This window comes from Dermacentor albipictus, chromosome 1 (genome assembly GCF_038994185.2).
Source record: "Dermacentor albipictus isolate Rhodes 1998 colony chromosome 1, USDA_Dalb.pri_finalv2, whole genome shotgun sequence".
NCBI classification, from domain to species: Eukaryota; Metazoa; Arthropoda; class Arachnida; order Ixodida; family Ixodidae; genus Dermacentor; species Dermacentor albipictus.
The window spans coordinates 233,644,042-233,667,492 of NC_091821.1; the positions used below are offsets into that span (position 1 = coordinate 233,644,042).

Here is a 23,451-nt window from a genome sequence, read left to right on the forward strand (position 1 = left end):
TGAGTTAAAGCTTTAGCTCGCGCTTTAATCAATATGCGATTCATACAGTGGCAATAGCTTCAAATCTTTTCACTGAGAGCTAACGCCTTTTTTTTTTTTTCGCGCTGCATGCGCGTTCAGTGTCCAAAGCCGCTTTGGCACTACAACACGTAACCGAAAAAGTAATGTAACCTCGAATAAAACCATCCGCACTGCGTTTGTAAATGTACGTATACTTGCGGACTGGCACCACCACGCGAAGGTGGCAACGGCTTCTCCCGTGTGTGTAGCATGGCCGAGCGGATTGTTCAGGGACCCGGAAACAAAACATAGAGGGGACGCCTGATCTCGACGCATGCGACGAGAACGCGCTTTTCGGTGCTGCGGCCACCCTTCTGTTGTGAACAAAACGGGAAGGAACGAAACAAGAAGGAGAAATGCGAACCACACTCTGGTGGTAATTTTTCCTGTGACCGGATAGCGTGTCACGTCCTGGGGGCGCGACAGCTTTGAGCCGCGGCGGTCAGTCTCGGCGGAGGTTAGGTCGTGGGCGTGGGGGGGGGGGGGGGGGGGGGTTAGTCAGTAGCGTGCCCCCTGCTGCGGCGGTGTCAAACAAAGCGCTCGGTTCGCGCGCGACGCACGGCCGGCCGCGATTCATTTCGAACTGGTATCGAGCGCTCGCGAAGGCCCAGGGTCTGAACTCGCGGAGCCGGATGTCAGGCTGTGGGTCGATAAGGGGTCGGCCAGACGCCGCGTGAGTAATGACCCGTGGAGCACTGCGGAGTGCGCGAGCAGTCCCCCCCCCCCCCTCCCCCCTGCCCGCATGCCGCGCCGATAGCCTTGGCGCCGGCCCGGCGACGCTTGACCCGCCGCGCGCCTTCAGGTGCACCGGCCGCCAGCTCGGCCTGCCAGGTCTCGCAGGGCGCCTGCTCTGCGTGCGCCAGGAGACAGAGTCCCCCCTTTGTCGGTGACTTTAATTGCGGTCGCGCAATATCCGTGCGCGTGCGTGTTCGTGTACGTGGACCGTGAACAGCGGAGACGGGCAGGAAGCGAGCGTCTATATATGGAGCACATATAGACGCCGGGTCCTAGCTTCACTCATTCGTGTATTTGCCAATAAACTGCGTGATCAACTGTGAGCGGTAGATGGGAAGAGCGGCACGAGTTATCCGTTGCATTATGCTGCACGCAGGCGAGCGCATAAACATTAGCGGTCGGATTCGGCAAAGTATAGCAACGCGACGTTTCCGGAAAACCTACCTCGACTTCGTGTACCTCGTGTCTGCAACCGGTACCGATTGCTGGGTTGTGCATTTCGCCCGTTGGGTTGTACGTGCACTTTCTCGAGCTTGCGGAGAGAGCATGCGTTTAGCACGCTGAGCTCGATGGATGTGCATGTGACATTCTAGAGGCAACAGGTGACGCTTTATAGGCAGCTTCGTGAATACAGTCCGTCGAGGCCATTGACCTGCAGTCTCCGTGTACACGCGCCATTCAAGGAAGCCAAATTTGATGTGACCGCAGCGTCTCTTCTGCGCTTTGTGCGTCGCGGTGCCGCTCGCCCTTGTGCACAGCTGCGGAATGCCGAGCCCACCGAGTCCGACAGATACTTGTGCTCGCATTTCTTGTCGGCATCTCAGTTGACCCTTTCCGGTGGCATCCGATACTCCGTATCGCGCGGTGTCTGGCGTCTGGTTAAACCGCGCGCAAACCGACGCTGCGGCGGCGGCCGCGCGACATGCTACACCGGATGCACGCTGCAGCGCTTGCGGAGCATTGCAGTAAGCGCATTGCTGAGCCATTGCAGTGTACTTGCTCCGCACCGACTAACCCAAGCGTTACGCGATCAGCTTCCACTTTACGCCCCATGACGTATGCGCCGCTTCATCTGTTGTGTATCGGTTGTGAACAACTGTTCCTTCTATATATTCCTGCTTGACGTCTCTTTTCGTCCTCTACACGGCGACTTGGGCCTGCATTGGCACTAGCCCAATTTCACTTAAGCTGTTAGATATGGAGCTGGTTCCTGCGATTTCTTCGAGTTCCCCAAACCGCTTCGAGTGGCAGCACAGCTAATTGAGGAATGCAGAAGCAGGAAAGCGCATTCCAGAGAAGCGGCCGAGGCAACAAGTTCGTGCGTCGCCGGGATTAGAAGGGGGCCTGGGACAATGGAGCTCAATCGACCCCCTTCGTCTTTGAAGAAGGCATTTGCCACCGCTGCGGAGCCGAGTCGCCGGGGTTAGCAGGTGGGCATCCGACAATGAAGCAGGTGCACGAGCGCCCCCCCCCCCGCTCCTTCTCCAGCCTACAAGTGGATTACCAGTCTGCGTGGCAAGACCGCGGAGAGCCCCGACAGGTGTGCCCCGCGACACGGGCGCCTACCATTGGCTGCAAGTGGCGTCATCGGAGTGGACTCTCCCATTGGTCAAACATGACGTGACTTGCAGTGCTCGAAGGGCTTATAAGAAGCCTTCCAGAGAGACCTGAGGATTCTGGGATATGCCCTGATTCCCTGATTCTCCTCTCTCGAACTTCTTGCAGCGGGCCGCAGCGTCCGAGTTGCTGCCGGCCCGTAATGTCAGTACGACTGTTAATTGACGCTCTCGTCCCTGGACATAATGTAGAATAAATCCCTCCCAAGTTTGGGTTTTCATCCGCGAAGCCCGTCCTCCAACCCCTACATCTGGTTGGCAGCGGTAGGATCGCCTCCGAATGCATCAGCTGGTGGCAGCGCTACGGATCAACCTTCGTCGAGAGAGATCATAAGGAACCGGGAAGAGCGAAGAAGAGAGAGCCTTCGTCGAAAGAGGTCCGAAGAGACTGGGAGTATCGAAGAAGGAGCGAGCCTTCGACCCAGGGAGTCCGGAAGGAACCGGGAACAGCGGACAAATGAACCGGATGGCAGGGTGCTGCAACCGTAAGTGAGCGCGTGGTTTTTTTCCTTATGATTCGCCAGACTCAAAGGTTGTGTGTTCAATTTTGATAGTTCTGGGAATCGGGAGTTTGTTGCATTGTGTGTTTGCACAAATTAATTAAGGAAAACAGTTTTAACCACCTGTCGGGGCAGCTGCCATGGATCTTAGAAGGTTGACGAGGTTAGACTTGTTGTTGGTGTGCGACGATTTGGGAGTTGAGGCGGACGAACGGATGGAAACGCCAGCTATCATAAAGGCGATTAATGATAGTGGCAATGATGACAAAAGCATTGCGCTTGCTTGGGAGGTGATACAGGAGCCACAGGAGCGTGTGCGTCGTGTACGTTTGCGAGAGCGTCGTGAGCTTAGGAGTGAGCGTCAGCGTGAAGAACGCGAGAATGAACGGAAGCAGGAGCTTCAAGAACTTGCTCTTAGGTGTGAGCGTCACGGACGTGAGAATGAACGCGAACGTGAGCGAGAGGAAAAGTATGAGAGAGAGAAGGCAGCACTGATCAAAGAGATACAGTATTGTGATCAGTTATTGGCACAGAGACAACGGCTGTCTGAGAATTCTGTAAATAGTACAGAGCGAAAGTATGAGGAAGCATCTAGCAGATTTTCGCCAGAAGCCGACGAAAAGAGTAGTGCCTGTGAGATTGGCTGCCGATTGATAAGTAAAGGGAAAAGGCTAGCTGCTAACGATGCCTTAGTGGCAATAGAGGCCGTTAAAGGCCAGAGTGAGAGCGACGAGGTGCTGTGCCAACAGATGACTGTAGAGACAGCTAGGCCAGCTGCGAACAAATTGGCACAGTTACCGCGTGTGTGCGTCGCTGGTAATGTTAGCGAGGTTGCTAGCGAAGGAAAGGGTACTGTTGACGCGACAGACGCGAGCACCCATGTAGAGCCAGATGTGCGTGCAGAAGTGAAGTGCGAGCTGAGCGGTGCAGTTGAGGGTAATTCTGAGGATTGCGAGCTGCGTAGCTCAAGAGAATACAACTGCATTGTTCAGGGATCGGTGCGGCTCTCCGCCAGTCTAGGTAGCCTAGAGAGGGATGATTCAGTTATTAATCATTCGGACTGTGCGCGTGAGACAGCGATCGATACCGACGGGCTGTGTGCCGATTCACAGCGTGAGCTGGGCAATGTAGTAGAGGGCAGTTCGCAAGAGTGCGAGTTGTCTTACTCGAGTAAAGCCTGCTGCATTGTGCCAGAGTCGGTTGAGCTGTCCGCCAGTCGAGGCAAAGTGAGAGTAGATTTAAATGTAAATCACTCAGACTGCGCGGGTAAGAGGCCGATCCGGGCCGACGAAATGTGTACCGGCCAGCACGAGGCACGAGAAGGCGACATGAAGGCTAGTGCAAAGAGAAAGCGCCTTAAAAAGAAGCGCCGTAAAGACCGAAAGTCGGTAATTAATGTAGCGCCGCCAAAGATGGCGAGAAACCCAAATGGGCAGGGCGCGAGGAAGAAGGTGCGGTCGTCTAGGACGATGTTGACGCATCCAGAACGTTCGAGCCACCGGTCAAAAGGGGACCGCGAAGAATGTTCTGCACGGACGCGGACAAAGGGCACGAGGCAGTTAAGCTGCTCGTCGTTCCGTAGTTCTTTTCATAGCTCAGCGTGCAGTTGGAAGAAACGCAAGGTGGCAGGACGAGACCAGGTGGGGAGTAGCGACGCGGTCAATCGAGTTCGTGTTGAAAGCGGGGCGCGGGGACGCAAATTGGCAGTAGACCGTAACGTCTTGGGGGAGCTGATAGTGAATCAGCCCTTTTGTTGTCTCTTGGCAGCCAGAGTAGCTTTCAGACCACGTCCACCCCGCGTTCGACTCAAAGTATGAGTCAGACGGAAGCGTTTGGAAAAGGAGGCCTGGAGCGCTTCCGTAGAAATGAAGTGTCTTGTTTTATTTTTGAGCATCGGAAAATTTCGCGATTTGAGACTAGGTTTTCTTTCAATATGTAAACGTATGAGCTTTGTTTGTGTTTTCGTTTGAGAAGCTCGAGATTTGAAAGATTTGAAGAGTTTGTGTAAACATGTAGTCTCGCGAGATGCTCATTAATAAGTAAATAGGCTTTTTTTTTGTGTGTGTGAGTAACCTGAAGGTCAAGGTTATCGTTGAGAGGCCTATCGTAACGCGCGTGTGTGTTATTTAACCTTCTTTCTTTTTAAGTGTTTTTGAATTTTCTAAGGTTAAGCGCGTAGATTTTCAGTGAGTGCATGAGTTGCACTGAGAGGCGTTCTTAGTTCCATTAGCGCGTGTCCTGTGTGGACGGAAGGAAGCAGACTTTATGACTGGGTTGCTAGTGTGTGTGTGAGGGCAGCCGTGTATTCTGACTTCTTTAGTGAACGTGCGTGGAAAGAGTTAGTAGAAGACGCATCATTTTAAGAGTTCTGCGGAGTGTGTAAGTCCCGCAAGTTTAATTGCTCGTTTACGTCACGTGTCCTGTAGGACTTTCAGGACAGAAACGTGAGTAAGCGTAAGTGAAAAGTTTGCCTACAACGCAAGTACGCGTTTTGTTTAGTGACCACAAGGCTAGTGCGCTTGTGATTACGTACTTGTGAGGTTGACCAGATTGTTCAGTGGCACCAATACGTGCGATAAGTACGCCACTGCGATAGATTGGAAACATGCTGTTCGTGTGGTTAGGCCACTTAAGTTATGTTCGGCTGTTTTCATTTGTTGTTTGCATCGTCAACGACCTTTTTGTTTTGCAACAACAATAGTAGTCTGGTCTTGTCGGCAATCGAGGAGAAATGGATAGCTGTTTGGAAGGGTGGTTGGAACTGTTTTGTCGAAATTGGGGAAATAAAAGATCAGGGTTGATTTTGACTCAGTAATAGTCTGGCGAGTCAGGGGTGAAGAGCCTGCGCTTACGCGTGGTGCAGCGCTGTGCTGTTTTGTTTGTTTGACGTTTGTTCTCCAGGGCCCAGGATCCCGAGGGTTGTCAAACGTGGCTCGACCCCAGTACCCTGCAGCTTCTATCAGCGTTCCTCATGGCCAGCGAATTGGTTTCACCGGCCATTCAGAACAACCGGGGCGAGGACGAGCTGTTAGATATGGAGCTGGTTCCTGCGATTTCTTCGAGTTCCCCAAACCGCTTCGAGTGGCAGCACAGCTAATTGAGGAATGCAGAAGCAGGAAAGCGCATTCCAGAGAAGCGGCCGAGGCAACAAGTTCGTGCGTCGCCGGGATTAGAAGGGGGCCTGGGACAATGGAGCTCAATCGACCCCCTTCGTCTTTGAAGAAGGCATTTGCCACCGCTGCGGAGCCGAGTCGCCGGGGTTAGCAGGTGGGCATCCGACAATGAAGCAGGTGCACGAGCGCCCCCCCCCCCCCCGCTCCTTCTCCAGCCTACAAGTGGATTACCAGTCTGCGTGGCAAGACCGCGGAGAGCCCCGACAGGTGTGCCCCGCGACACGGGCGCCTACCATTGGCTGCAAGTGGCGTCATCGGAGTGGACTCTCCCATTGGTCAAACATGACGTGACTTGCAGTGCTCGAAGGGCTTATAAGAAGCCTTCCAGAGAGACCTGAGGATTCTGGGATATGCCCTGATTCCCTGATTCTCCTCTCTCGAACTTCTTGCAGCGGGCCGCAGCGTCCGAGTTGCTGCCGGCCCGTAATGTCAGTACGACTGTTAATTGACGCTCTCGTCCCTGGACATAATGTAGAATAAATCCTCCCAAGTTGGGCTTCCATCCCGAAGTCCCGTATTCCAACCCCTACAAAGCGCGGTTCGTGATCTTTATCGAAACTTGAATGAGCAAGCGAGGCACGTTTAATTGTATAGCGGGTGCTACGTGTTTAGCAGGTTAAATATATAGCTGCTGTCAGGCGTCACACACACACACACACATATATATATACATATCCATTACAAAGTGAGCTGACGTATCCGGTATTGACTGTTTACGTAAGGAGGATCTCTGCCTTGCTTCTTGCCTTGCGAGACAGCGGCAACATCCAGTCACGCAGGTATACCGTCACCACTTGAAATGGTTCATGCATGCCTTCGTCTTACGAGAAGAAACCGCTGATTCACGAGCGGAAAGTGCAGGCCTCGTTGGCGTCTGTTTCCCTGGTCGAGGCGTGCGGGTCATACTCGGAACTTATTTAAGGGGCTTGCGCAAGAAACGCGCCCCTCTGGGCGTTTCTCACAGATGGCCGTCGTGGTGTTGCAATGGGCGCATTAGTGAGATCGGCCTGTTTTAATTAGCGCTCCGTGTGCGTCGCGAGCAGTCGGTGCCATGCGACGCGCCTGCAACATATTATAGTCCTCGAGCCATTGCCAGAAGCACTTATCTGGGCCGTTGAGTCACGCGCTTTCCTCACTTTATGTGTGCGGAGGGATTTGGTGTATCTGATTTAATCGCTGCTCGGACGCTCGTTGTCGATTTGAGGAATAACTGTGCTGCCTGTGTATTGCTCTATAAGGAAGCTGGACCGGCATTAGCGTCCTTGCTGTCCCGTTCCGTTTTCGCCTCTAATAATGTGGCGGCATTGTTGCGATCTGCAGGAATTACTGCACCTCGCTTTATTTAAATTTAATTTACCGCGGACCAGTAAATGAGGTAGCGCGCCAGTTTGACTAAATAGCTAGCAGCGCAGGTTGGATTAGTGGTCAAAGTTTATGTCACATGTGCAGAGTTATGCGCCTCCGGAGTTTATGCCGTTCTCCGAAGTTTATGTTACTTTTTATTCCTTTCAGGCACTTAACATTTCTTCAATCTCTTATTATTATTATTTTTTTCATCTTCAAGCGTGTACATGAATGCGCCGTCTTTCGGCGCCTCCTTTACGCTATCCTGACAATGTTGACATTCTTTGAAGGCATGCAGTTCTCGGGATGTTCGCGTATATAGGTCAGCCTATGCTTTCTACTCAAATGTTATGTAATGAAGAGGCAGTCGGTCGTTCAACGGCTGGTTCATGCTCTCCACTTCCTGCTTATTCCTTCTTTCTTCCTCCTTCCCCGCATGCCCTGTGCCTTTCAACTTTATAGAATCGTCGTCGTCGTCATTCCTCGTTAAATTAAAGAAAAAATAATTATGGAGTTCTACGTGCCATAAGTGCGACCTGCTTATAAAGCGCGCGTGGTACACGAGCGTATGGCACTAGAATTTTGTGGTGGTCTCGCTACTCATTATTTTTGCTTTTACGGCATTTTTGACACACCAAGGAATCGGGCTATATGCGAAATCAGGCGATGTTAATTTTAATCCGGTCCTGCCCACATAAGCGGTATAGCTGACTTCACACGACGGGCCGAATCCTGCAGACAATTACGACGTGGCTCAGTGCCGCCGAATCAGGCCGCTTACGAAGAGATGCCACGCAAACGAACTGCTTGCGGCGCGATTCGTTGCATTTCTGCCACGTGACGTTCGTCTGGGGACTGAATCAACGATCTGTCCCGCCATGAGAACCCAACTTTCAAAAATGAGTCAATAACCCGGCAACACCCATCGGGAGCCATGCGGGGGTCTACGTTCCTCACAAAGTACGTGCGCGTAACGAGGGACTGACGCAAAGCGGCTTAGATAACGCGTCGCCTTTGTGCATTATGTGTCAGGTTTTGCGCATGTAAAATCAACCAAATGAGAATCACGTGTATAGAAAGGAAGCCACCTTTCTCCCGGACAAAGGCGGAGATATAAAATTTCGCCACCGCGAAATTTATTGGGTTTATCTGGAAAAAAAGAATTACGGAGGGATGAGGGGGGGGGGAGCAGAACCCAAGCTGTGTGCCAAAAGATGTTGAAAATCTGTCGCGGTTACGAGGAACGTGTTTTGACTTACTCCAGGTGATGCAGCTGCTGAGCAGACACGGGCGTTAAGGCGCGAGCAGCTTACAAAATCGATGCGAGCAGCGTGGTCGATATTCGTTTGAGTTACCGCGAACACAACGTATAAGCAAACGGTGCATACCTCACTTCAACGAGCCGAACGGAAAATGGTTCTGGCAGCTTAGGCTTAGGCCAAGCACAAATCTCAATCTCATCGGAACTTTGCACCTCGGAGGCTGGCGAAAGGCATCGGTAGTTCGTTCGTTCTTCTTTTCTTTTTTTCCTTCTCCTGGTCCTCGCTGTCGTCGTTCCAGGTAACACAGCGGGGAGTCCGCATTTCGTTATTAGATTCGTCCGACTGTTGGTAAGCACCAGCTTTAGTAATTTTGCTCTTATCGGAGCACCTCGGCTCGGCGCGTTGCTGTACCCGCCTTTTTGCATTGTCTTCCTTCCTCGCTCATTTAGGCTCGTCTGCACTCGCAAAGTTCTCGACAGCGCCGCTCCTCACGTGCAAACAAGCGTGCATAGCTTAAGCGGCACGTGGAAACTTATGTAAAAGAAGCAAGAAATTTCTGGGCGCACCGGTCTCCTCGCCGAGGTGTTCTTTTAAAACTCTCGCGTTTGTTGTCTAGCTGCTTGGTCCTCCCCCTGTTTGCAAATATCGCATTGGTATTCATTATGCGCCTCTTCGTTGAGCGGAGTTCTGTGCGCGCTAAGTGTGGAATCGCGCGAGCGCAAAGGAAGAAGCGTACGTTATAAACCCATCCTTGTATGGAAATAACGTATACACACGCAGGCACGTGGGAAGAATCCCGCTTGCTCTTTTTTTTTTCTTCCCCCCCCCCCCCCCCCCCTAGGCGCGGCACAAACTGCGTCGCTGCTTGCTGGAGGCGGAGGTGGTGCGGCGAGGGGGAGACGGGCCTGCTTGCGCTCATGGTCGATGTCGTCGTCTTTGGCTCGGAATGTATTTGCTTCTGCGTCTTCTTGGATTTACCGAGGCACGAGAACTGCGCCGCGTCTCGGCTCCTTAAGCAGCCACCGACTTGGTTTCCAGCTTTACGCATGCTGGAACAGAGGCGCGTTTTGTTTTCAAGGAAGACTTACGCTCCTTTGTGCGACAAGGCATATTGTGGTGCTATATACTCATTTTTCAATGCGTTAGGATTAGCACTGTCAAAGTGAAAAAAGAAAAGCACATGCGTGTGAGGCGTGGGAACTCGGTCACGTGGTAGAGTGCAGATGGGAAAGCATAAAAGAGCGCGCGTTTATATATATATATATATATATATATATATATATATATATATATATATATATATATATATATATATATATATATATATATATATATATATATATATATTAATGAAAAGTTATGTATGTCCGGTGCATAGGTAGTTGAACAAACGTATATACACACGTACACGTGACACCTGCGGCAAAAAGGATGTTCCACATCCGCCGCCAAAGTTTATGAGTGGTCGCGCTGGCTAACACTCCCAGGGTTAGTTCTAGTAGTAACACATAAATACCCCAGAAAGTCGATGGGAAAACGGAGCCGGCGGTAGCTCAATTGGTGAGAGCATCGCACGCGGAATGCGAAGACGTGGGATCATTCCCCATCTGCGAAAAGTTGTTTTTTCATCCAGTTTCATTTCCATTAATTTATCATTTCTTTAATTTAGTTAGTAAGTACAAGTAATTTCCCCTGTGTTGTCCTTGGCGTCTTTGTTCGTTGGCTTCTCGTGATATGATGAACATATATATATATATATATATATATATATATATATATATATATATATATATATATATATATATATATATTCCCCCCGTAAGTTACACTTCGCTTCTCGAAGCGGCTGAACATGTTTCGTGTGATCTCCTGACAACACTTTGCAATGGTGGCGAATGCCTTTTCAATCATGTATCCGGGACCTGAAAGAGATGCGACGCAGTGTTAACGCATATTTCGCGCGTTTATCGCTAAATTGCCACTGAATGTCTTTTCATTACGTGCACTTTCGAAGCAAGTGCGATTGGTGTGACGCTGACGAGTCGAGCTGGCGGTTGGCGTCTTGTATTTCGTGGCTCGGATTTGAATATAGTATTGATGGGCTGTGCGGCAATTAATTCGCGATCAGCAGATGCCTCATTGATAAATTGTTCCGTTTTAGTGCCATAGCGCCTACAGTGCGCAAGAAAACCTCATGAGCACAAGAGACAAATCGGTTGAGTGACTTATACAGTTGCCTCGTTATTTGCCGTATTTTCCTGCAGTGCTTCAGGTATTTTGGATGGCATTCATTCTTGTTTTTCGTTCGCAACCACTCCCCTCAGTACTGCATTTGGCCCGCGAGTATAATAAATGAATAATAAATTATTTGAGCGGCTCTGCATGAGCGCAGCTGTTTGCGTGCTAGTTCGAGAGCGGCGCTTTGTGGGAGGCAGTAATAAACGCATGAAATTCTATTTATGTATTTATTCATTCATTCAGTTACCTCACAGGCTCCGGAAGAACTATGGCGTGAGGGAAGATACAGGGAATTAGCAAAAAGAAAGGAGTACAAAGAAATTATACATTGTTAGCAAGTAAACATGAAAGTCAAATATCTAAAGATATAAATAACGCGATAAATGGAACAAAACGACTGTGGGAAGTAGCAAAAAAGGAGTACCAAGAAATTATACAAATGATAGCTGGTGAATATGTAAGAACAAGGCTCTAACAACGTTAACGCAATACAAAGCAAGCCAACAAACAAACAAAACAAAACAAAAACTATACAACTTCGCTAAAAGTATTTAGTTAGGTGCGCAGTAAGGTTTAGTTGTGATGAATTATGGACATAATATGCATAAGCGTGCTTTGAAGCATACAAGGTCAAGAATGTCAACTGCGTCGTTTGGAAGGTTATTCTAATGCTGAATGGCTTGTGGTAACGCGGAAGAATTGAAAGCATTCGTTCGGCCAAAGATACGCTGGAAACTGAGATGATTATGCAGACGCCGAGATGCACGAGATGGACGAGTGAGCGACAGGGTGGACGGGCGCGTGCTATGGACTATTTTGTGAAACAGACAAAGCAATGCTATGGTTCCTGGGGATACAAAAGATGAGAAGGATAAAGATGACTTAATGCTAGTCACGCTAGAGTCGCGGTGATAATTTCTGACAATGAAGCGGGCGGCGCGGTTTTGGACTGACTCGATAGTCGCGATTAGGTAAGCTTGATGAGGCGACCAGGTATATGGGCTGCGAATTCCAGTTGTGGCCTTACGAATGTCTGATAGATGATTTGTCTGGTGAGGGCAGGAGCATCGCGCCGGCTACGTTTAAGATAACCGAGCGTACGTGAGGCTTTAGCAGTTATTTTTTCGATGTGCGCAGACGATGACAGGTTAGGTGTAAGGAGAATCCCGAGATACTTATATGGAGTTGGTGCGTGTGACGGGGTTCTTATTCAGTGAGTAATAGAAAGCGGAAAAATATCTTTTTGCTGATGAATGTTATTAGTTTGCATTTATCAGTGTTTAGGGTCATTTGCCAAGAAGAGCACTAGTTAGTAACATGGTCAAGATCTCGTTGGAGAGCGACGTGATCGGAAGGTGAGCAGATGTGACGTTAGATCACACAATGGTCTGCGAACAAGCTAATGGATGACGTTATTTCGGATGACAGGCCGTTAATATAGATCGGAAAAAGTAGTGGTCCGAACACGCTTCCTTGTGTTACACCAGATGTTACATCGCTGATACTGGGAATAAAGTTATCGACGACGGTGAATTGCTTACGGGATGACGAGAAATTTCTTATCGAAGATGCTGTTAGGGAATCGATGTTTAAGCATGAAAGTTTAGCTATGAGATGGCAACGAGCAACGCGATCAAAAGCCTTAGCGAAGTCAATGAAAATGGAATCTGTCTGTGGGCGCGTATCCACGTTTAGGAAAATATCTGTAGCACAGTGCATGCAACCGCATGCACTGTGCATGCATTCGTGCTGGCCTTCTGCGGCCGCTTTCACGCAGTTGCCTTCGGAGAAATAAGGTGACGCAGAGCAGTAGTGGAGCAACACGGGAGCCGTTCTGGTCGCATACTTCTTGCCAGCTGTGATTAACTGTGATTAACTGAAGAACGCACCCTTGGGGTGAGTTGGTACGGTCATTATTTCTCCAGTGGAAAGGACGAAGACTCAAGGATCGAGACGCAAGAATGACAGGAACGCGCGTTGGCCGTATATATATGTACGGCCAAGTGCTGCTGTTAAGAGGAGCGCACTCCTTTTGGACAACCTCTTTTTTTTTTTCCTTTTTCCTTTTTTTTTGAGCATTTGTTTTTCGCCGCAGTCTGCCTTTTTATTTATTTCCATTGCAAACTAGCAGTAGAGTTCTTGCACCTACAGTGCGAGAAATTCGTACTAGCCGTGTCTACGAGACCGACGGGGCACGTTCGATGCTCGTCACCGTTGCCTTTCAGAGCAGATGCAAAGCTCGAGTTGCGGTTATGCTCCAGCCTTCGCGCGCGATGCTCGTTAAGTCGACCTCACTTGTTCTGCGGGAGGCCTGCGGGAACGCTTTCCAGGGAATTGCGAGAACCCAACCGCCGCCACTGTTCTGTCGTGCTCTCTTTCCGTCGCTCTTGTTCTTCCAGTTATTTGTTTGTTTGTTTGTTTCCGTCTTTCTTTCTTTTCTGCGCTCCTGGCTGCCGTCTCTCCGCCGCGTGTGTCCGGAAATGTACGCGCGCGGAACCATTTAAATGTAAAATTATTCTCCTCGCGGGAGTGGTTTCCTCGGTCAGGGGCAAGTCTGCTCCCGTCAGTGCGACTCATAAAGCCCGCGGCTTCGCAAGCGGCTGCCGGTGGGGATTTCCAAGTGCGCCGCGCTGTTCCGCGATTTGCTCCGATTTTCGCACGCGTCCCTGGCGGAGATGCCCATTGTGCTGCAGCTGAGAGCAGCCCTTCACTTTCCGCCCGTTCGGGATCTTGTATGGACGCGCAATTTGTCCCCGAGGCGTGTGCGTGCGCGCGGAGAACGGCGCTGTGCCGTTTGGCCTTTTGATCATCCGGAGAGACTTCACGAGTTGGGCAGCGAGCATGAAACATATCGTCGTTCTGGTTCGCTGTGCCTCTCTCTTCTCTGCACTCGACCACGTCGTCGTCGGCGGTATAGGAGGATGCGTTCTTTCTGTTCTTCGCGTAGCAGTCGTTACCAGGCCCACCACTGTCGCGGTGCAACTGCGCACGTTCTCTTACATTATTCCCTGACGTGTATATTACGCATTTCGTAAACATGCAAGTCTCTCTGTACAGTCATTCGTATTCAATCTTCTTCAGTGCCACGTCATGTGCGTAAATAAGGGAGTTATGCCGCCTTCTTGGCCTACGTTGGGCGTGAGCCATAAAACCACCAACCCTGACCTTTCCACGCACTTTTATGTCATAGAAATTATTCAGTTTGCTAATTATCAAATTTTCGCGATTTATTTGAAGTTGTAAAGGCATTGAGGATGTTCTGCTGTAAATCTGATGAGGTGCGATGTGCTTAGAAGAACGTCAGAATGAAGGTCGGAGAGAGTAGAGCCGCTACTACGAATATGGAACTCGAACTGAGCTAGATTCCGTCTTAATTGCGACAGCAACTATATGGACACTCCATGCGCATTTCTGCCGTCCCCGTCGGCGTCGCCGTGAGCTTCCGTAAAACGTCCGAGGGCAATAATATAGACGCTGCGTGCCGTATGCTGTATGTGATAGTGAAGGCGTGCGAGGGTGTGCCGGCGATCGCGGCTCAATCTCGCGCACGCAAGGGAGAAAAGCGGGGAGGAAGCGCGCCGTTTTCCGTCGCGTGCAAGGCTCCGGGGGGAGGGGAGGGAGGGAAGGCGCGTACTACTCCGGGCCGCTGTATCTCGAAAGCCATTTGCGGCGGGGACAGAGTCCGCCGCGTGCTGTGTTTTCGCGGCTTAGTTCGCGTTCATGCGAGACGCAACACGAAGGTCAATTCGCTTGCTGCTGCTGCCGCGCTTCCTCACTCCCGCGTTTTGGCAGCGAGTTTCCACGGTCATCGAGTGAGATGTGTTCATGTTTGCTTGTGCGTGCGTGACACCATGCTTCTTAAGTTAATTAATGTGCCTGTGTTTACAAGTTTATACGGCCGATAAAACTACCATACTTACTAGCTAGCTAGCTGTCCACTAATTTGCTGTCGCAAATGATGCTTCGCCTTTCAGGTGAAACTGTGACTTCTTTTTTTGTCAATATTCATTGTGTTTGGCTCGAGCCAGTAGAACAACAATGACAGTGAGATTTGAAAGCAATGGTGATTCGTAGTGCCTGCAATTACAATTCGGCTTACATGAATAACTGGACGATAAACGTCTGCTTCAGAGCAAATATTTTCTATTCATCCTGAAACTAGTCCGGACCGTTTTTATTTATATCTGTGAAATCGACCCGGCCGCCCGCCATGAATGAGCGAAACGTTCCACTTGCTCGCTGGTCTGTGTGAAGGTATGACGCGTGTATGTCTCTTTTGCCCACCTCTTTGTTTCGACCGCTGCCCTCGGAAAGGTATTCTCTCGGAGAGCAGCTTTCCTCGTCGTTCTCTTAGACCCGGCCGCCCGCTCCGTGTTACAAATGAGATCCATGTTGTCGCCTGTCCTCAGGATGCGCGCCGGGTAGGGTGCCAGAAAAATAAAGGTGAGGAAAAAGGGAAGGCCGCGGGAGTGCCGATCATCGTGCATCAACGCCGAAGAGCCGAAGGAGTCAATCTATAGCGCTGTGTATTCGCCGAGCGCCAGTCTTGCGTAATTGGTCCCGATCGAGCCGGCGTGTGCGTTCGTCTGTGCATGCGTGCGTGCGGTGTATAGAAGACGGCGGGTGCCGCCCCCCCCTCCCCCCACGCCCCATCCCCCTTCCTCTATGCCGCCCACGCCGCCGCGGAGTGCCATCCTTGTCCCCCGCACTTGTCACATCCCGCGCGCTCTCGGCTGACAACGCGCCCCCTCCTCTCACCGCTGCTGCAATCGACGGAAGAGGCTGTCGCGCAGCAAACTGCCGCTTTCCGTTGGCGGACTGCGACGACTCCAGTGTCGCGAATCGAGGCCACGTCTCTTTCGCCAGCAGTCTTCCCTCCCCGCTGCTCCCCGGCATCTCTGCCATCCTGGACGCCGTCGACTCGAGCGACCCACTGTTTACTACTTCATTTTTGTTCCCCGCACCAGTCCTGCGTTGCACATGGCTTACCCTCAGTGGCAAGCATCAGTGGCAGGCTGAAGCCGATCCAGCCCCGCTGTTTCAGCATGTCGGGGGGAAGGCTCGAATACAAATGGTTAAATAGTACGACAGTGCTCGTTCTCACCGCGAAAGAGGAAAATTTTCTGCTATTCTCGGCTTAAATAGGCCTATTCTCAGCCTTACTGAAGTTGTTTTCGTTCCGTGAATTTGTCATTAGGGTGAGCTCCTCAAACACCTATTCGGAAGGGATCGAGATTTCACTGGAAGTTCGTATCTTCTTCCTTCTTTTCTGTATGCCCTGCACGTCTTGTAGCGGCAAACACTGCATGCGGCGTGAACCCGTGCTACTGGCACCGTCGATCCTTCAGGCTGGATCGGGTGTCTAATCAGGATGTCTGTGTCGACCAAAGAAGTGGGCACCCAACGGCCGGCGCAGCCGTCTACGCACAGTCGCCGTGCAGTGTACGAACGCGGCCTGCGCCGCCTGTCGGGGCCCCAGCTCGACGCGACGCTCTTTTCCAGCCAATTCCCGCCTCTTCCTGCGCGTGCCGCCACGATGCTTTCTCGACGCTGCACCCATGCTCTGCACCCCCCCCCCCCCTTTCCATTGCTCTTTCTTTCCGTTATTTCTGGCGACAACGCTTTCCGTTCTTGTTTTTTTTTTTTCGTTTGCTTCCCCGGAGGCGCCATCTTCAGCCCTTGGGGGCTTCTGAGTCGTCGAAGCGTAGACGCCCTGCGTCAAGTCAAGGCTGCGTATACGGAGGAACAAGCGAAGCCTGTGAGTTGTTGCGTGCCGCACAGCAAGAAATAGTGTTCCGTGCGTATGAAGCAGGGAGTAAACCTCTGCGTGCGGTCGTGTGATTTTTTTGTTTTTATTTTGTTTTTTTTACAGCGAAGCTGTTAAGGAACATACTTTCCCCACTATCGTGTGCGCGTGTAGGAAAAAAAAAATCCCAAAGATATAGTGCAATGCCGAGCTGACCCGCGGCGGAGGAACCGCATACGTGGGCCAGTCCCAAAGATAGTACAATACCGGGCGGACCCGCTGCGGAAGTGAAGCAGGCGAGAAACACTCTCCATACGTGAGCCGGTCCCGAAGATAGTGAAATGCCGCGCCGGCCCGCGGCGGAGGTGCAGTTCTCCATTAAGGGGCCCACGTACACAGCTTCGCTGGTCATCCTTCTTCATAGAGTGGACGGGCACTCAGTTTTCTTCTCTCCCTGCGTCGCTACGTGCTAAGTAAAGCGAAGCGCCCGCAAGTTGTAATTTCGCTTTCAACAGTGCTTCACACTCCAGCGATCGATCTCTTGAGCTCTGAACTGCTAGTCATGCAGGCTGTGCCTTTCTGTAAGCGTCAGTAAACATCATTGTTTGGTGTGGGATGTATAAAACAAGCTCGTGCAACATTCTACGCAAAAACTGTATGTTTGACCGCACTGCCGCTGTAGGTAGCGCGATTTCTGCGAGTTTTGTATGCGAGTTCACTCTTGTTCGGCGTCGACGTTATTTCGGTTGAGTGGAAGCGAACCACGCGTACTGCTTTCCTAATTTACTCTTTTGCCCTGTGTCAAAGTTCACGGTGCCTGGCTTCTGACTTGTGTTACATTCTTTGTAATGTTGAAGGGTATTTGGTGACGCCAGCATGTCATCGAAGAGTGGGGTATCTTCCTAATAGATTATTGTGCCGTGATATCATTAATATAGAGCACGACGCACAATTTATTCTGTCTAATTTGAGTAACGTGTTATGTGAAAAAGTAAATGTCCTTCATTCTCTCTCTCTTCCACCGAGCACGGTAATAGGTTCTTACACCTGCCAGGGCCTCGATCGTCTATCGAAGGTTCGAAGCAGCACTGGCCCATTCTAAACTATCTCTGGTTTAAGAATTTTCAACTTAATTAAACGTATCCGAAATAGTTTGTGGAAACGTTTCAAACAAGGCTTTCTCTTCTTCGACAAACGTTTGTATATGTAAGGCAACGAAAATCATGGAGGAGGTTGCTAGACCTGACGTCATCTGTACTTCTAACAGAACAAGTTTAAGGGACACCGCATCACCGTCCGTGCTGAAATATTGAAGCTGAAGAATACTAGCAATCACGCTTAGTCAATTTCTATGCAATCATCTCCTTCAACGTTGCGCCATAAAGGGACGCTAAGCCGATAACAGTGGTGCTATATGCCAGAAAGTGACGTAAAAAAGGGCTTAGGAATGGCACGTTGATGCTTCCGCAGCAAGTTCTCGTGACTTCGTAGATTGTGGAAGCGTCTTTCACAGGCTCGTTGATAGTTTAACATTAAATAAAATATATTATACTGGACTTTGTATACCCAACGAAAACGGAAACTGGTAGCTTTTATTTAGACTCTCTTTGGCACGGAAGGGACCCAAGTACGCAGCAGCGCAGCAAACTCTATGATGTCACAAGCCGTATAGGTGCAATTAACGTCGCGGTTTATAATATGCACGAAACTTAAGATGGAAAGTTCGGCTTTCATGTTTGCCGCTAATAAAACATTGTTTCCAGCCAAACAGAAGTACTGAGAGCTTTGAAATGTGAATGTACAGCCGGCGTCTAAAGTTTACAGAAAGCACGATTTGAGTAAGCGTCGAATTTCCGAACAATTTTCACAGGTAGCAAGAAACGCGAGTCTCAAGTAGTCACGTTCAATGCTTTGCTTAACAACACGTTTAATCATATTTGTATACGTTGCACACGGAAACTAAAGGAAGAAATTGAGCGCCACGATAGAAACGGTGCATTGCGACGCATGCAAATGGCGTATTTCGTCCTGCGTGAGGAAATCGAAAGTATGGCTACGTGTATATTAGTACATCGCGGGTCGCACCGCCTGCGGTGGACGCGCCGAGCATTTCCGCATGTCGCATGCCGGTGACTTGCCCCGCCTGAAACCCTGGCTCGCGCCACGTGTGCACTTCCTTGTTCGCTCCGTCTGCCGACTGGACGTGCGACCCCTGGCGATCGGCTTCCACCGCAGATTAGCGGCAGAGTACCTCTTACGCCTTATCGCCGGCCGATAGGGCTCGTTCCGGCTCGCACCGCCAAACTCGGTGCCCAAGGAGCGAGGGCCGCTCCGTCGGAATGAATTACTGCCGACAACAAAGCACCCACGACGCGAGGTCTCAATACGAGACTGGGCCGAGACGCAAAGTCATTTAACGCGCGTCGAAGGAGGCATTAGGCAACCCCTAACGACCGGGGAGCGAGGAGAGGCTGCGATCGTTCGCAATGGAGGCGCATTACGGCGCCGCGCGCGGCGTTTTCGGCGCCGAGCTCCGGGCTGCTGCCGCTGGCACCGGCGTGCGCCGCCGATTCGTTCACACGGGCGCCTTCTGGGCGCTCGCTAAAGCGTTCCCTGCCGCACGACCGGAATAGCAAAGGGGAACAAGTCGAGAAAAAGAAAGAAGGAAGATACGAGAGGGAGAGAGAGAAATCGCGTGCGGCTCAAACTACGCCGTAGTTATGAAAACCAGCTGTTCGTGCGTAATTAAACATGTCCAGGCTCGTCTGGGAGTGAAACGGGGCAAACCATGCAGCAGCGCAAACGTATATACGAGAAACTTTGCTGGAGGCGCACGTACCAGCCAGCGCCATTAATGCCACAAAATATCACTGCACGAATCGTGAAGCGGCCCAGTCCAGCCTTCCTTAGCAATCCTTGACACGGCAGGCCTTGGTTGGCTGGCTCCCTCTGTTTTCGTAACCACTCCACAATTATTATCGACGTCTCGCTTCCTGCACGGCGTATACGAACTACGAAAACAAGTGCGCCGACTCGAAAAAGAGGCATTACGGATGAATGCATTCGCTGTAAGGGGACAGTCTGGAATCACAGGAGTGCTTGGGAAGGGCAGTTTTAAGAAGTCTCAAAGGCCAGCTTCTTTCGGTGCGTTCCCTCAACTCCGCAGTGTTTGCAAAGAAGTTCGCGGCGTCGTGCTGCACGGTCGGTCGCTAATGGCGCACTGAAAGGGAGGAGGCACCGGCGGTGGCATGGCCCAGTGGTTCGACGCGCTGCCTCCACTGCGACGGCGACCAAGGGCAGCGGCCGGAGATTCCGCAGAGCTGCGGCGGGAGAGGCGAAGCGAACGGTGGAGTAATTAAACGTCTGGTCATCCATTACAGAGGGGCTGCCAGTCAGAAAACACGGAGGAAGCACCGCAGACAGTCACCCCCCACCCCCCTACCAACCTCCCTCCTTTTCCCCTACTCCTTGACTGGCGACTCATTGTTTCCAGCTTGGCGGCGGAAGAAGAAAGATGGGCGTCGTGTGTGACGCGCGAGCAATTGTCTCCGCCTGAGATCGAGAATTACGGTTCTTTGCACAAGCACAAGGCAATACTGCGTCGCTTGGCCGCCGAGCCACTTCTAGGCTCCAGTAAATTTCCGGCCTGCAGCCGCATCCCAGGGAAGTGAACCTGCCAGAGTTCCTCCTCCTGTTCGCTTATCATTTTCTTGCGCGCGCTGCCGTTTCCTCGTCCCGCTCTTTGTGCGCGCCTTGCCGCTGTTGAGTGAAACTGCCCTCCGCGTCAGGGCGTCCGTTTTAGCGGCGCGTGCCGTCTGCCGCTTGATGTGCAGGGCGCGCTCCCCTTGCCTAGGGTCGAAAACAGCTGCTTGAATGGGCTTTCTCGAGAAGGTCGGGGAGTGGGAGGTGCTCCGCAAATAAGACCAAAGCTCCTGCGCGCGCTTGACCCGCTTGGTGAAGGCTCCTTTATCGTGTTTTCGTTCTCCTTAACTCTGGCGCACGCTTCTGGCAGAGGGGTCGATCGCGGCGCATGTGCTTGAAATCTGCTTATCGTGCCACTTCAGTCGACGTGCTTTTGCGCCCTCGGATGCTCCGAGGAAGTGTAGAGCGGAGCGCAAAACACTATATAGTCGGCTATGTGCCGGCTGCTTGACACGAAGCTCAATGTAGACAAGGTCATACAAAAACTGCAGCCTCGCTGAGGTCGATCATCCTGAACAGTGTCAGTTCTCGTGGAGCGTTATTCTTTATCACTCATGAGTAGCGATGCGAGACGTGCTTCCAATGTTTCAAAATAAACAAGTGTAACGCAACGAGAGCGCAGTTTGAAATATGAATAATTTGCATAAACTGAAATCCGAGATCATCACTCGGTCACATCACGCAGGTTTGTGCGATCGATTGATTGCCCTTGCTATGATTGCAGAGTGAAAGCGTCCACATTCCGTCTCTGATTAACGGATGCCTTTCGGCATTTGCAGCAGCGCGAGAACGCCCTTTCCTAGCGTGAAAGCGTTTTCCAAGCACAGTTGTCGTCTGCTGTATATTGCTTGCAGCTAGGGCATGATGAGACGAACAAGTTTAGCTTTGTTCAGGTCCCCCGGTAACAACCGGGCAGAACGCAGTTTCGAACGCGTGAGAACTTTGTGTTTGCTGTTCGTGTAAAGGCAACACTGTGGTCGCCCTTACTTCAGTTGGTGCGCCGCAACCCATTACGGTTCAGTCGCACGTACTGTACGTGCATCAGAAGCGCGCAGTAGGGGCCGCTCGTGCGAGCAGCGGGCAAAAGTTTTTTTTTTTTTTCTTCGCTAAGTGCGCGACCGTTAAATCATTCTTATCGGCAACACCAAGTTGGCCGCGCTGGAGCGGCATATTTCCACCAGTATACCGGCCCTGGCAGTCGCTTTATCGCGCTCGTATCACGCCCGCCGCATTGTGCACCCCCCCCCTCCCCCCTCTTGCTATGCGCTCCTGTCTACGGGCCGCCACTCGAGGAGGGCAGCGGAAACTAAACAACGGCACTACGTTTGTTTTTCGCGCGTTTCTTCTCTCGCCGCAACTTCTGCTTATCAAGAAACGGCGAAGCGTCGAACGGGAAAGAAAACTGAAACGGGGAAGCGAACAGCAAGCGGAAAAACAACGGACATATTCCCCGCGTGTGAACGTGACACATAATTGGATAACGCTTTGGGCGCATTCCTGCTTGCTTGCTTGTCTTCTTAGCGGCACAACCAGAAACTCGCTTAGTGCGCCCTCTACGCGCTTCTCGCTTGCCCGCGCCTTCCACTATGCGCGCGTGCGTATATAATATATGCGAATTGCTACTTCTGAAAACGGGACTCACTCTGCTCTTTTACTCGTGTTAGTTTTATCCTCACTCTGTCACTTTCTCTAGTTTTATACCATCACACGCGCGGTCGCGTTATTTTGTTCCGGAAAGACACAGGTTCGCTCTTATTGTTCCTCGCGCGAAGCAACGTCAAAGGAGGACGGGCGCTGCGGCTTCTTCATATCGCGCGTGCTTGTTACTGTTTTTCGTCAGCCACTGCGCGGTGCCAAGGCATCTATGCTCGAGGTCGGTGCCGTTCTCGCTTCGTCTCGCTCAGAAGGAGCTCGCGCTTGTCGCCGAGATTTCCTTGACGAGCTCTCCAATCCGATGTTCCCTGTCGAGCTCCGATTTCTCGCCTTCGCGCCCGGGGAGTGCGCCGCACTGTCCAAGGCACGCGAGGCATCGCTTCGTTAGGCGAACTCGTGGGCCCACCAGTCCTAGCGCGCATATAGGCGCTCGCTGATTTCCCACCGGGCTTGGTAATTATTTCTACGTGCCCAGCATGAGTTGCGATCTGTTTTGCAGCCGAGAAAACGTCGAGTGCCCGAAGAAGCGCGCTCGAGGAGGAAGGATGACACCATATGCCCGCCCGTCCTCGTGCTGCATGCGTGGGACTCGCGAATGGGCGCGCTGGCCCTGCGCACGCGACCTGCTTGCAGAATGGAGATCCGGAAGCCCCGGTGCACGATGCCGCCCGCCCGCAAACGCACCGTGTCGTACATACATTCGCGCCGCGCGAGGCCTTGGCCGCGCGCCCACGCGCCCGCCACGCCGTAATCGTCGCCGGGGTCCACTCGCGCGCTATACGCACTATACTCGATGCTGCCTCGCGGTACCCTTTCTTGTTTTCTTATTTTTTTTTCCCCCTCTTCCATCTTCCGCGCTATGTTGACGCTCTGTCGGCGCAGCGCCGGATTCGTCCGCGCTGACTCACACTCCTGAACAAGCGATCCTCTCTGTTTATCGCGCGCCGCGGCCGCATGCAGAATCACGCGACACGCCAAACAGGGCGCGCCTTTGTTCTTTTACCGCTTGGGTTCTTGCCTCTGGCATAGTGGCGGTACGATGGGGCCGCTCTTTTGATCGGCGAGCCACTGCGGCGTGTCCGTTCTAATTGCGCCTGCGGAAGCAGAGACAGGCCATTGAAACAGCTGAGGGCCACGCAAACGGGCGTTCTGTGGAGATGCGGCTAATTAGCATCGCTATACCGCGCTTCGGCTGCTTCAACCGCGTACATTCAGCTTCTTCGATTGCTTGCGTGAACATCACGGTGACCGGAGCCCATTCAGCGCCAATAACTCCGCACTGCATGCCGTCACTTGATTTATAACGTGCCGTACGTGTTCAGTGTCGTGTTGATAAAGCAGCCGGTGCGCCATTTTGCTGCTTGATCGCCAGGTCGCGTGTTCAATTCCTGGCCACGGCAGCCACATTCGATTGTGGGCGGG

The 23,451-nt window shown here is 51.7% G+C and overlaps 2 protein-coding genes across 4 annotated transcripts in view; both read left to right on the forward strand.

Moving 5' to 3' along the window:
• LOC135901211 (Krueppel-like factor 6) overlaps positions 1-23,451 on the forward strand; it is a 397,383-nt gene that overhangs the window by 266,323 nt on the left and 107,609 nt on the right. The gene's annotated exons all lie outside the window — the stretch shown is intronic.
• Positions 1,992-5,205, forward strand: LOC139054297 (reticulocyte-binding protein homolog 2a-like). The gene is made up of 2 exons (XM_070531069.1): positions 1,992-4,969; positions 5,193-5,205. The coding sequence occupies exon 1, from the start codon at positions 3,052-3,054 to the stop codon at positions 4,726-4,728; it is 1,677 nt and encodes a 558-aa protein (XP_070387170.1). The 5' UTR covers positions 1,992-3,051; the 3' UTR covers positions 4,729-4,969; positions 5,193-5,205.

Excerpts from the sequence above, each read along its gene's own strand:
- LOC139054297 (XM_070531069.1), top strand. The coding sequence starts at position 3,052 with ATGGATCTTAGAAGGTTGACGAGGTTAGACTTGTTGTTGGTGTGCGAC.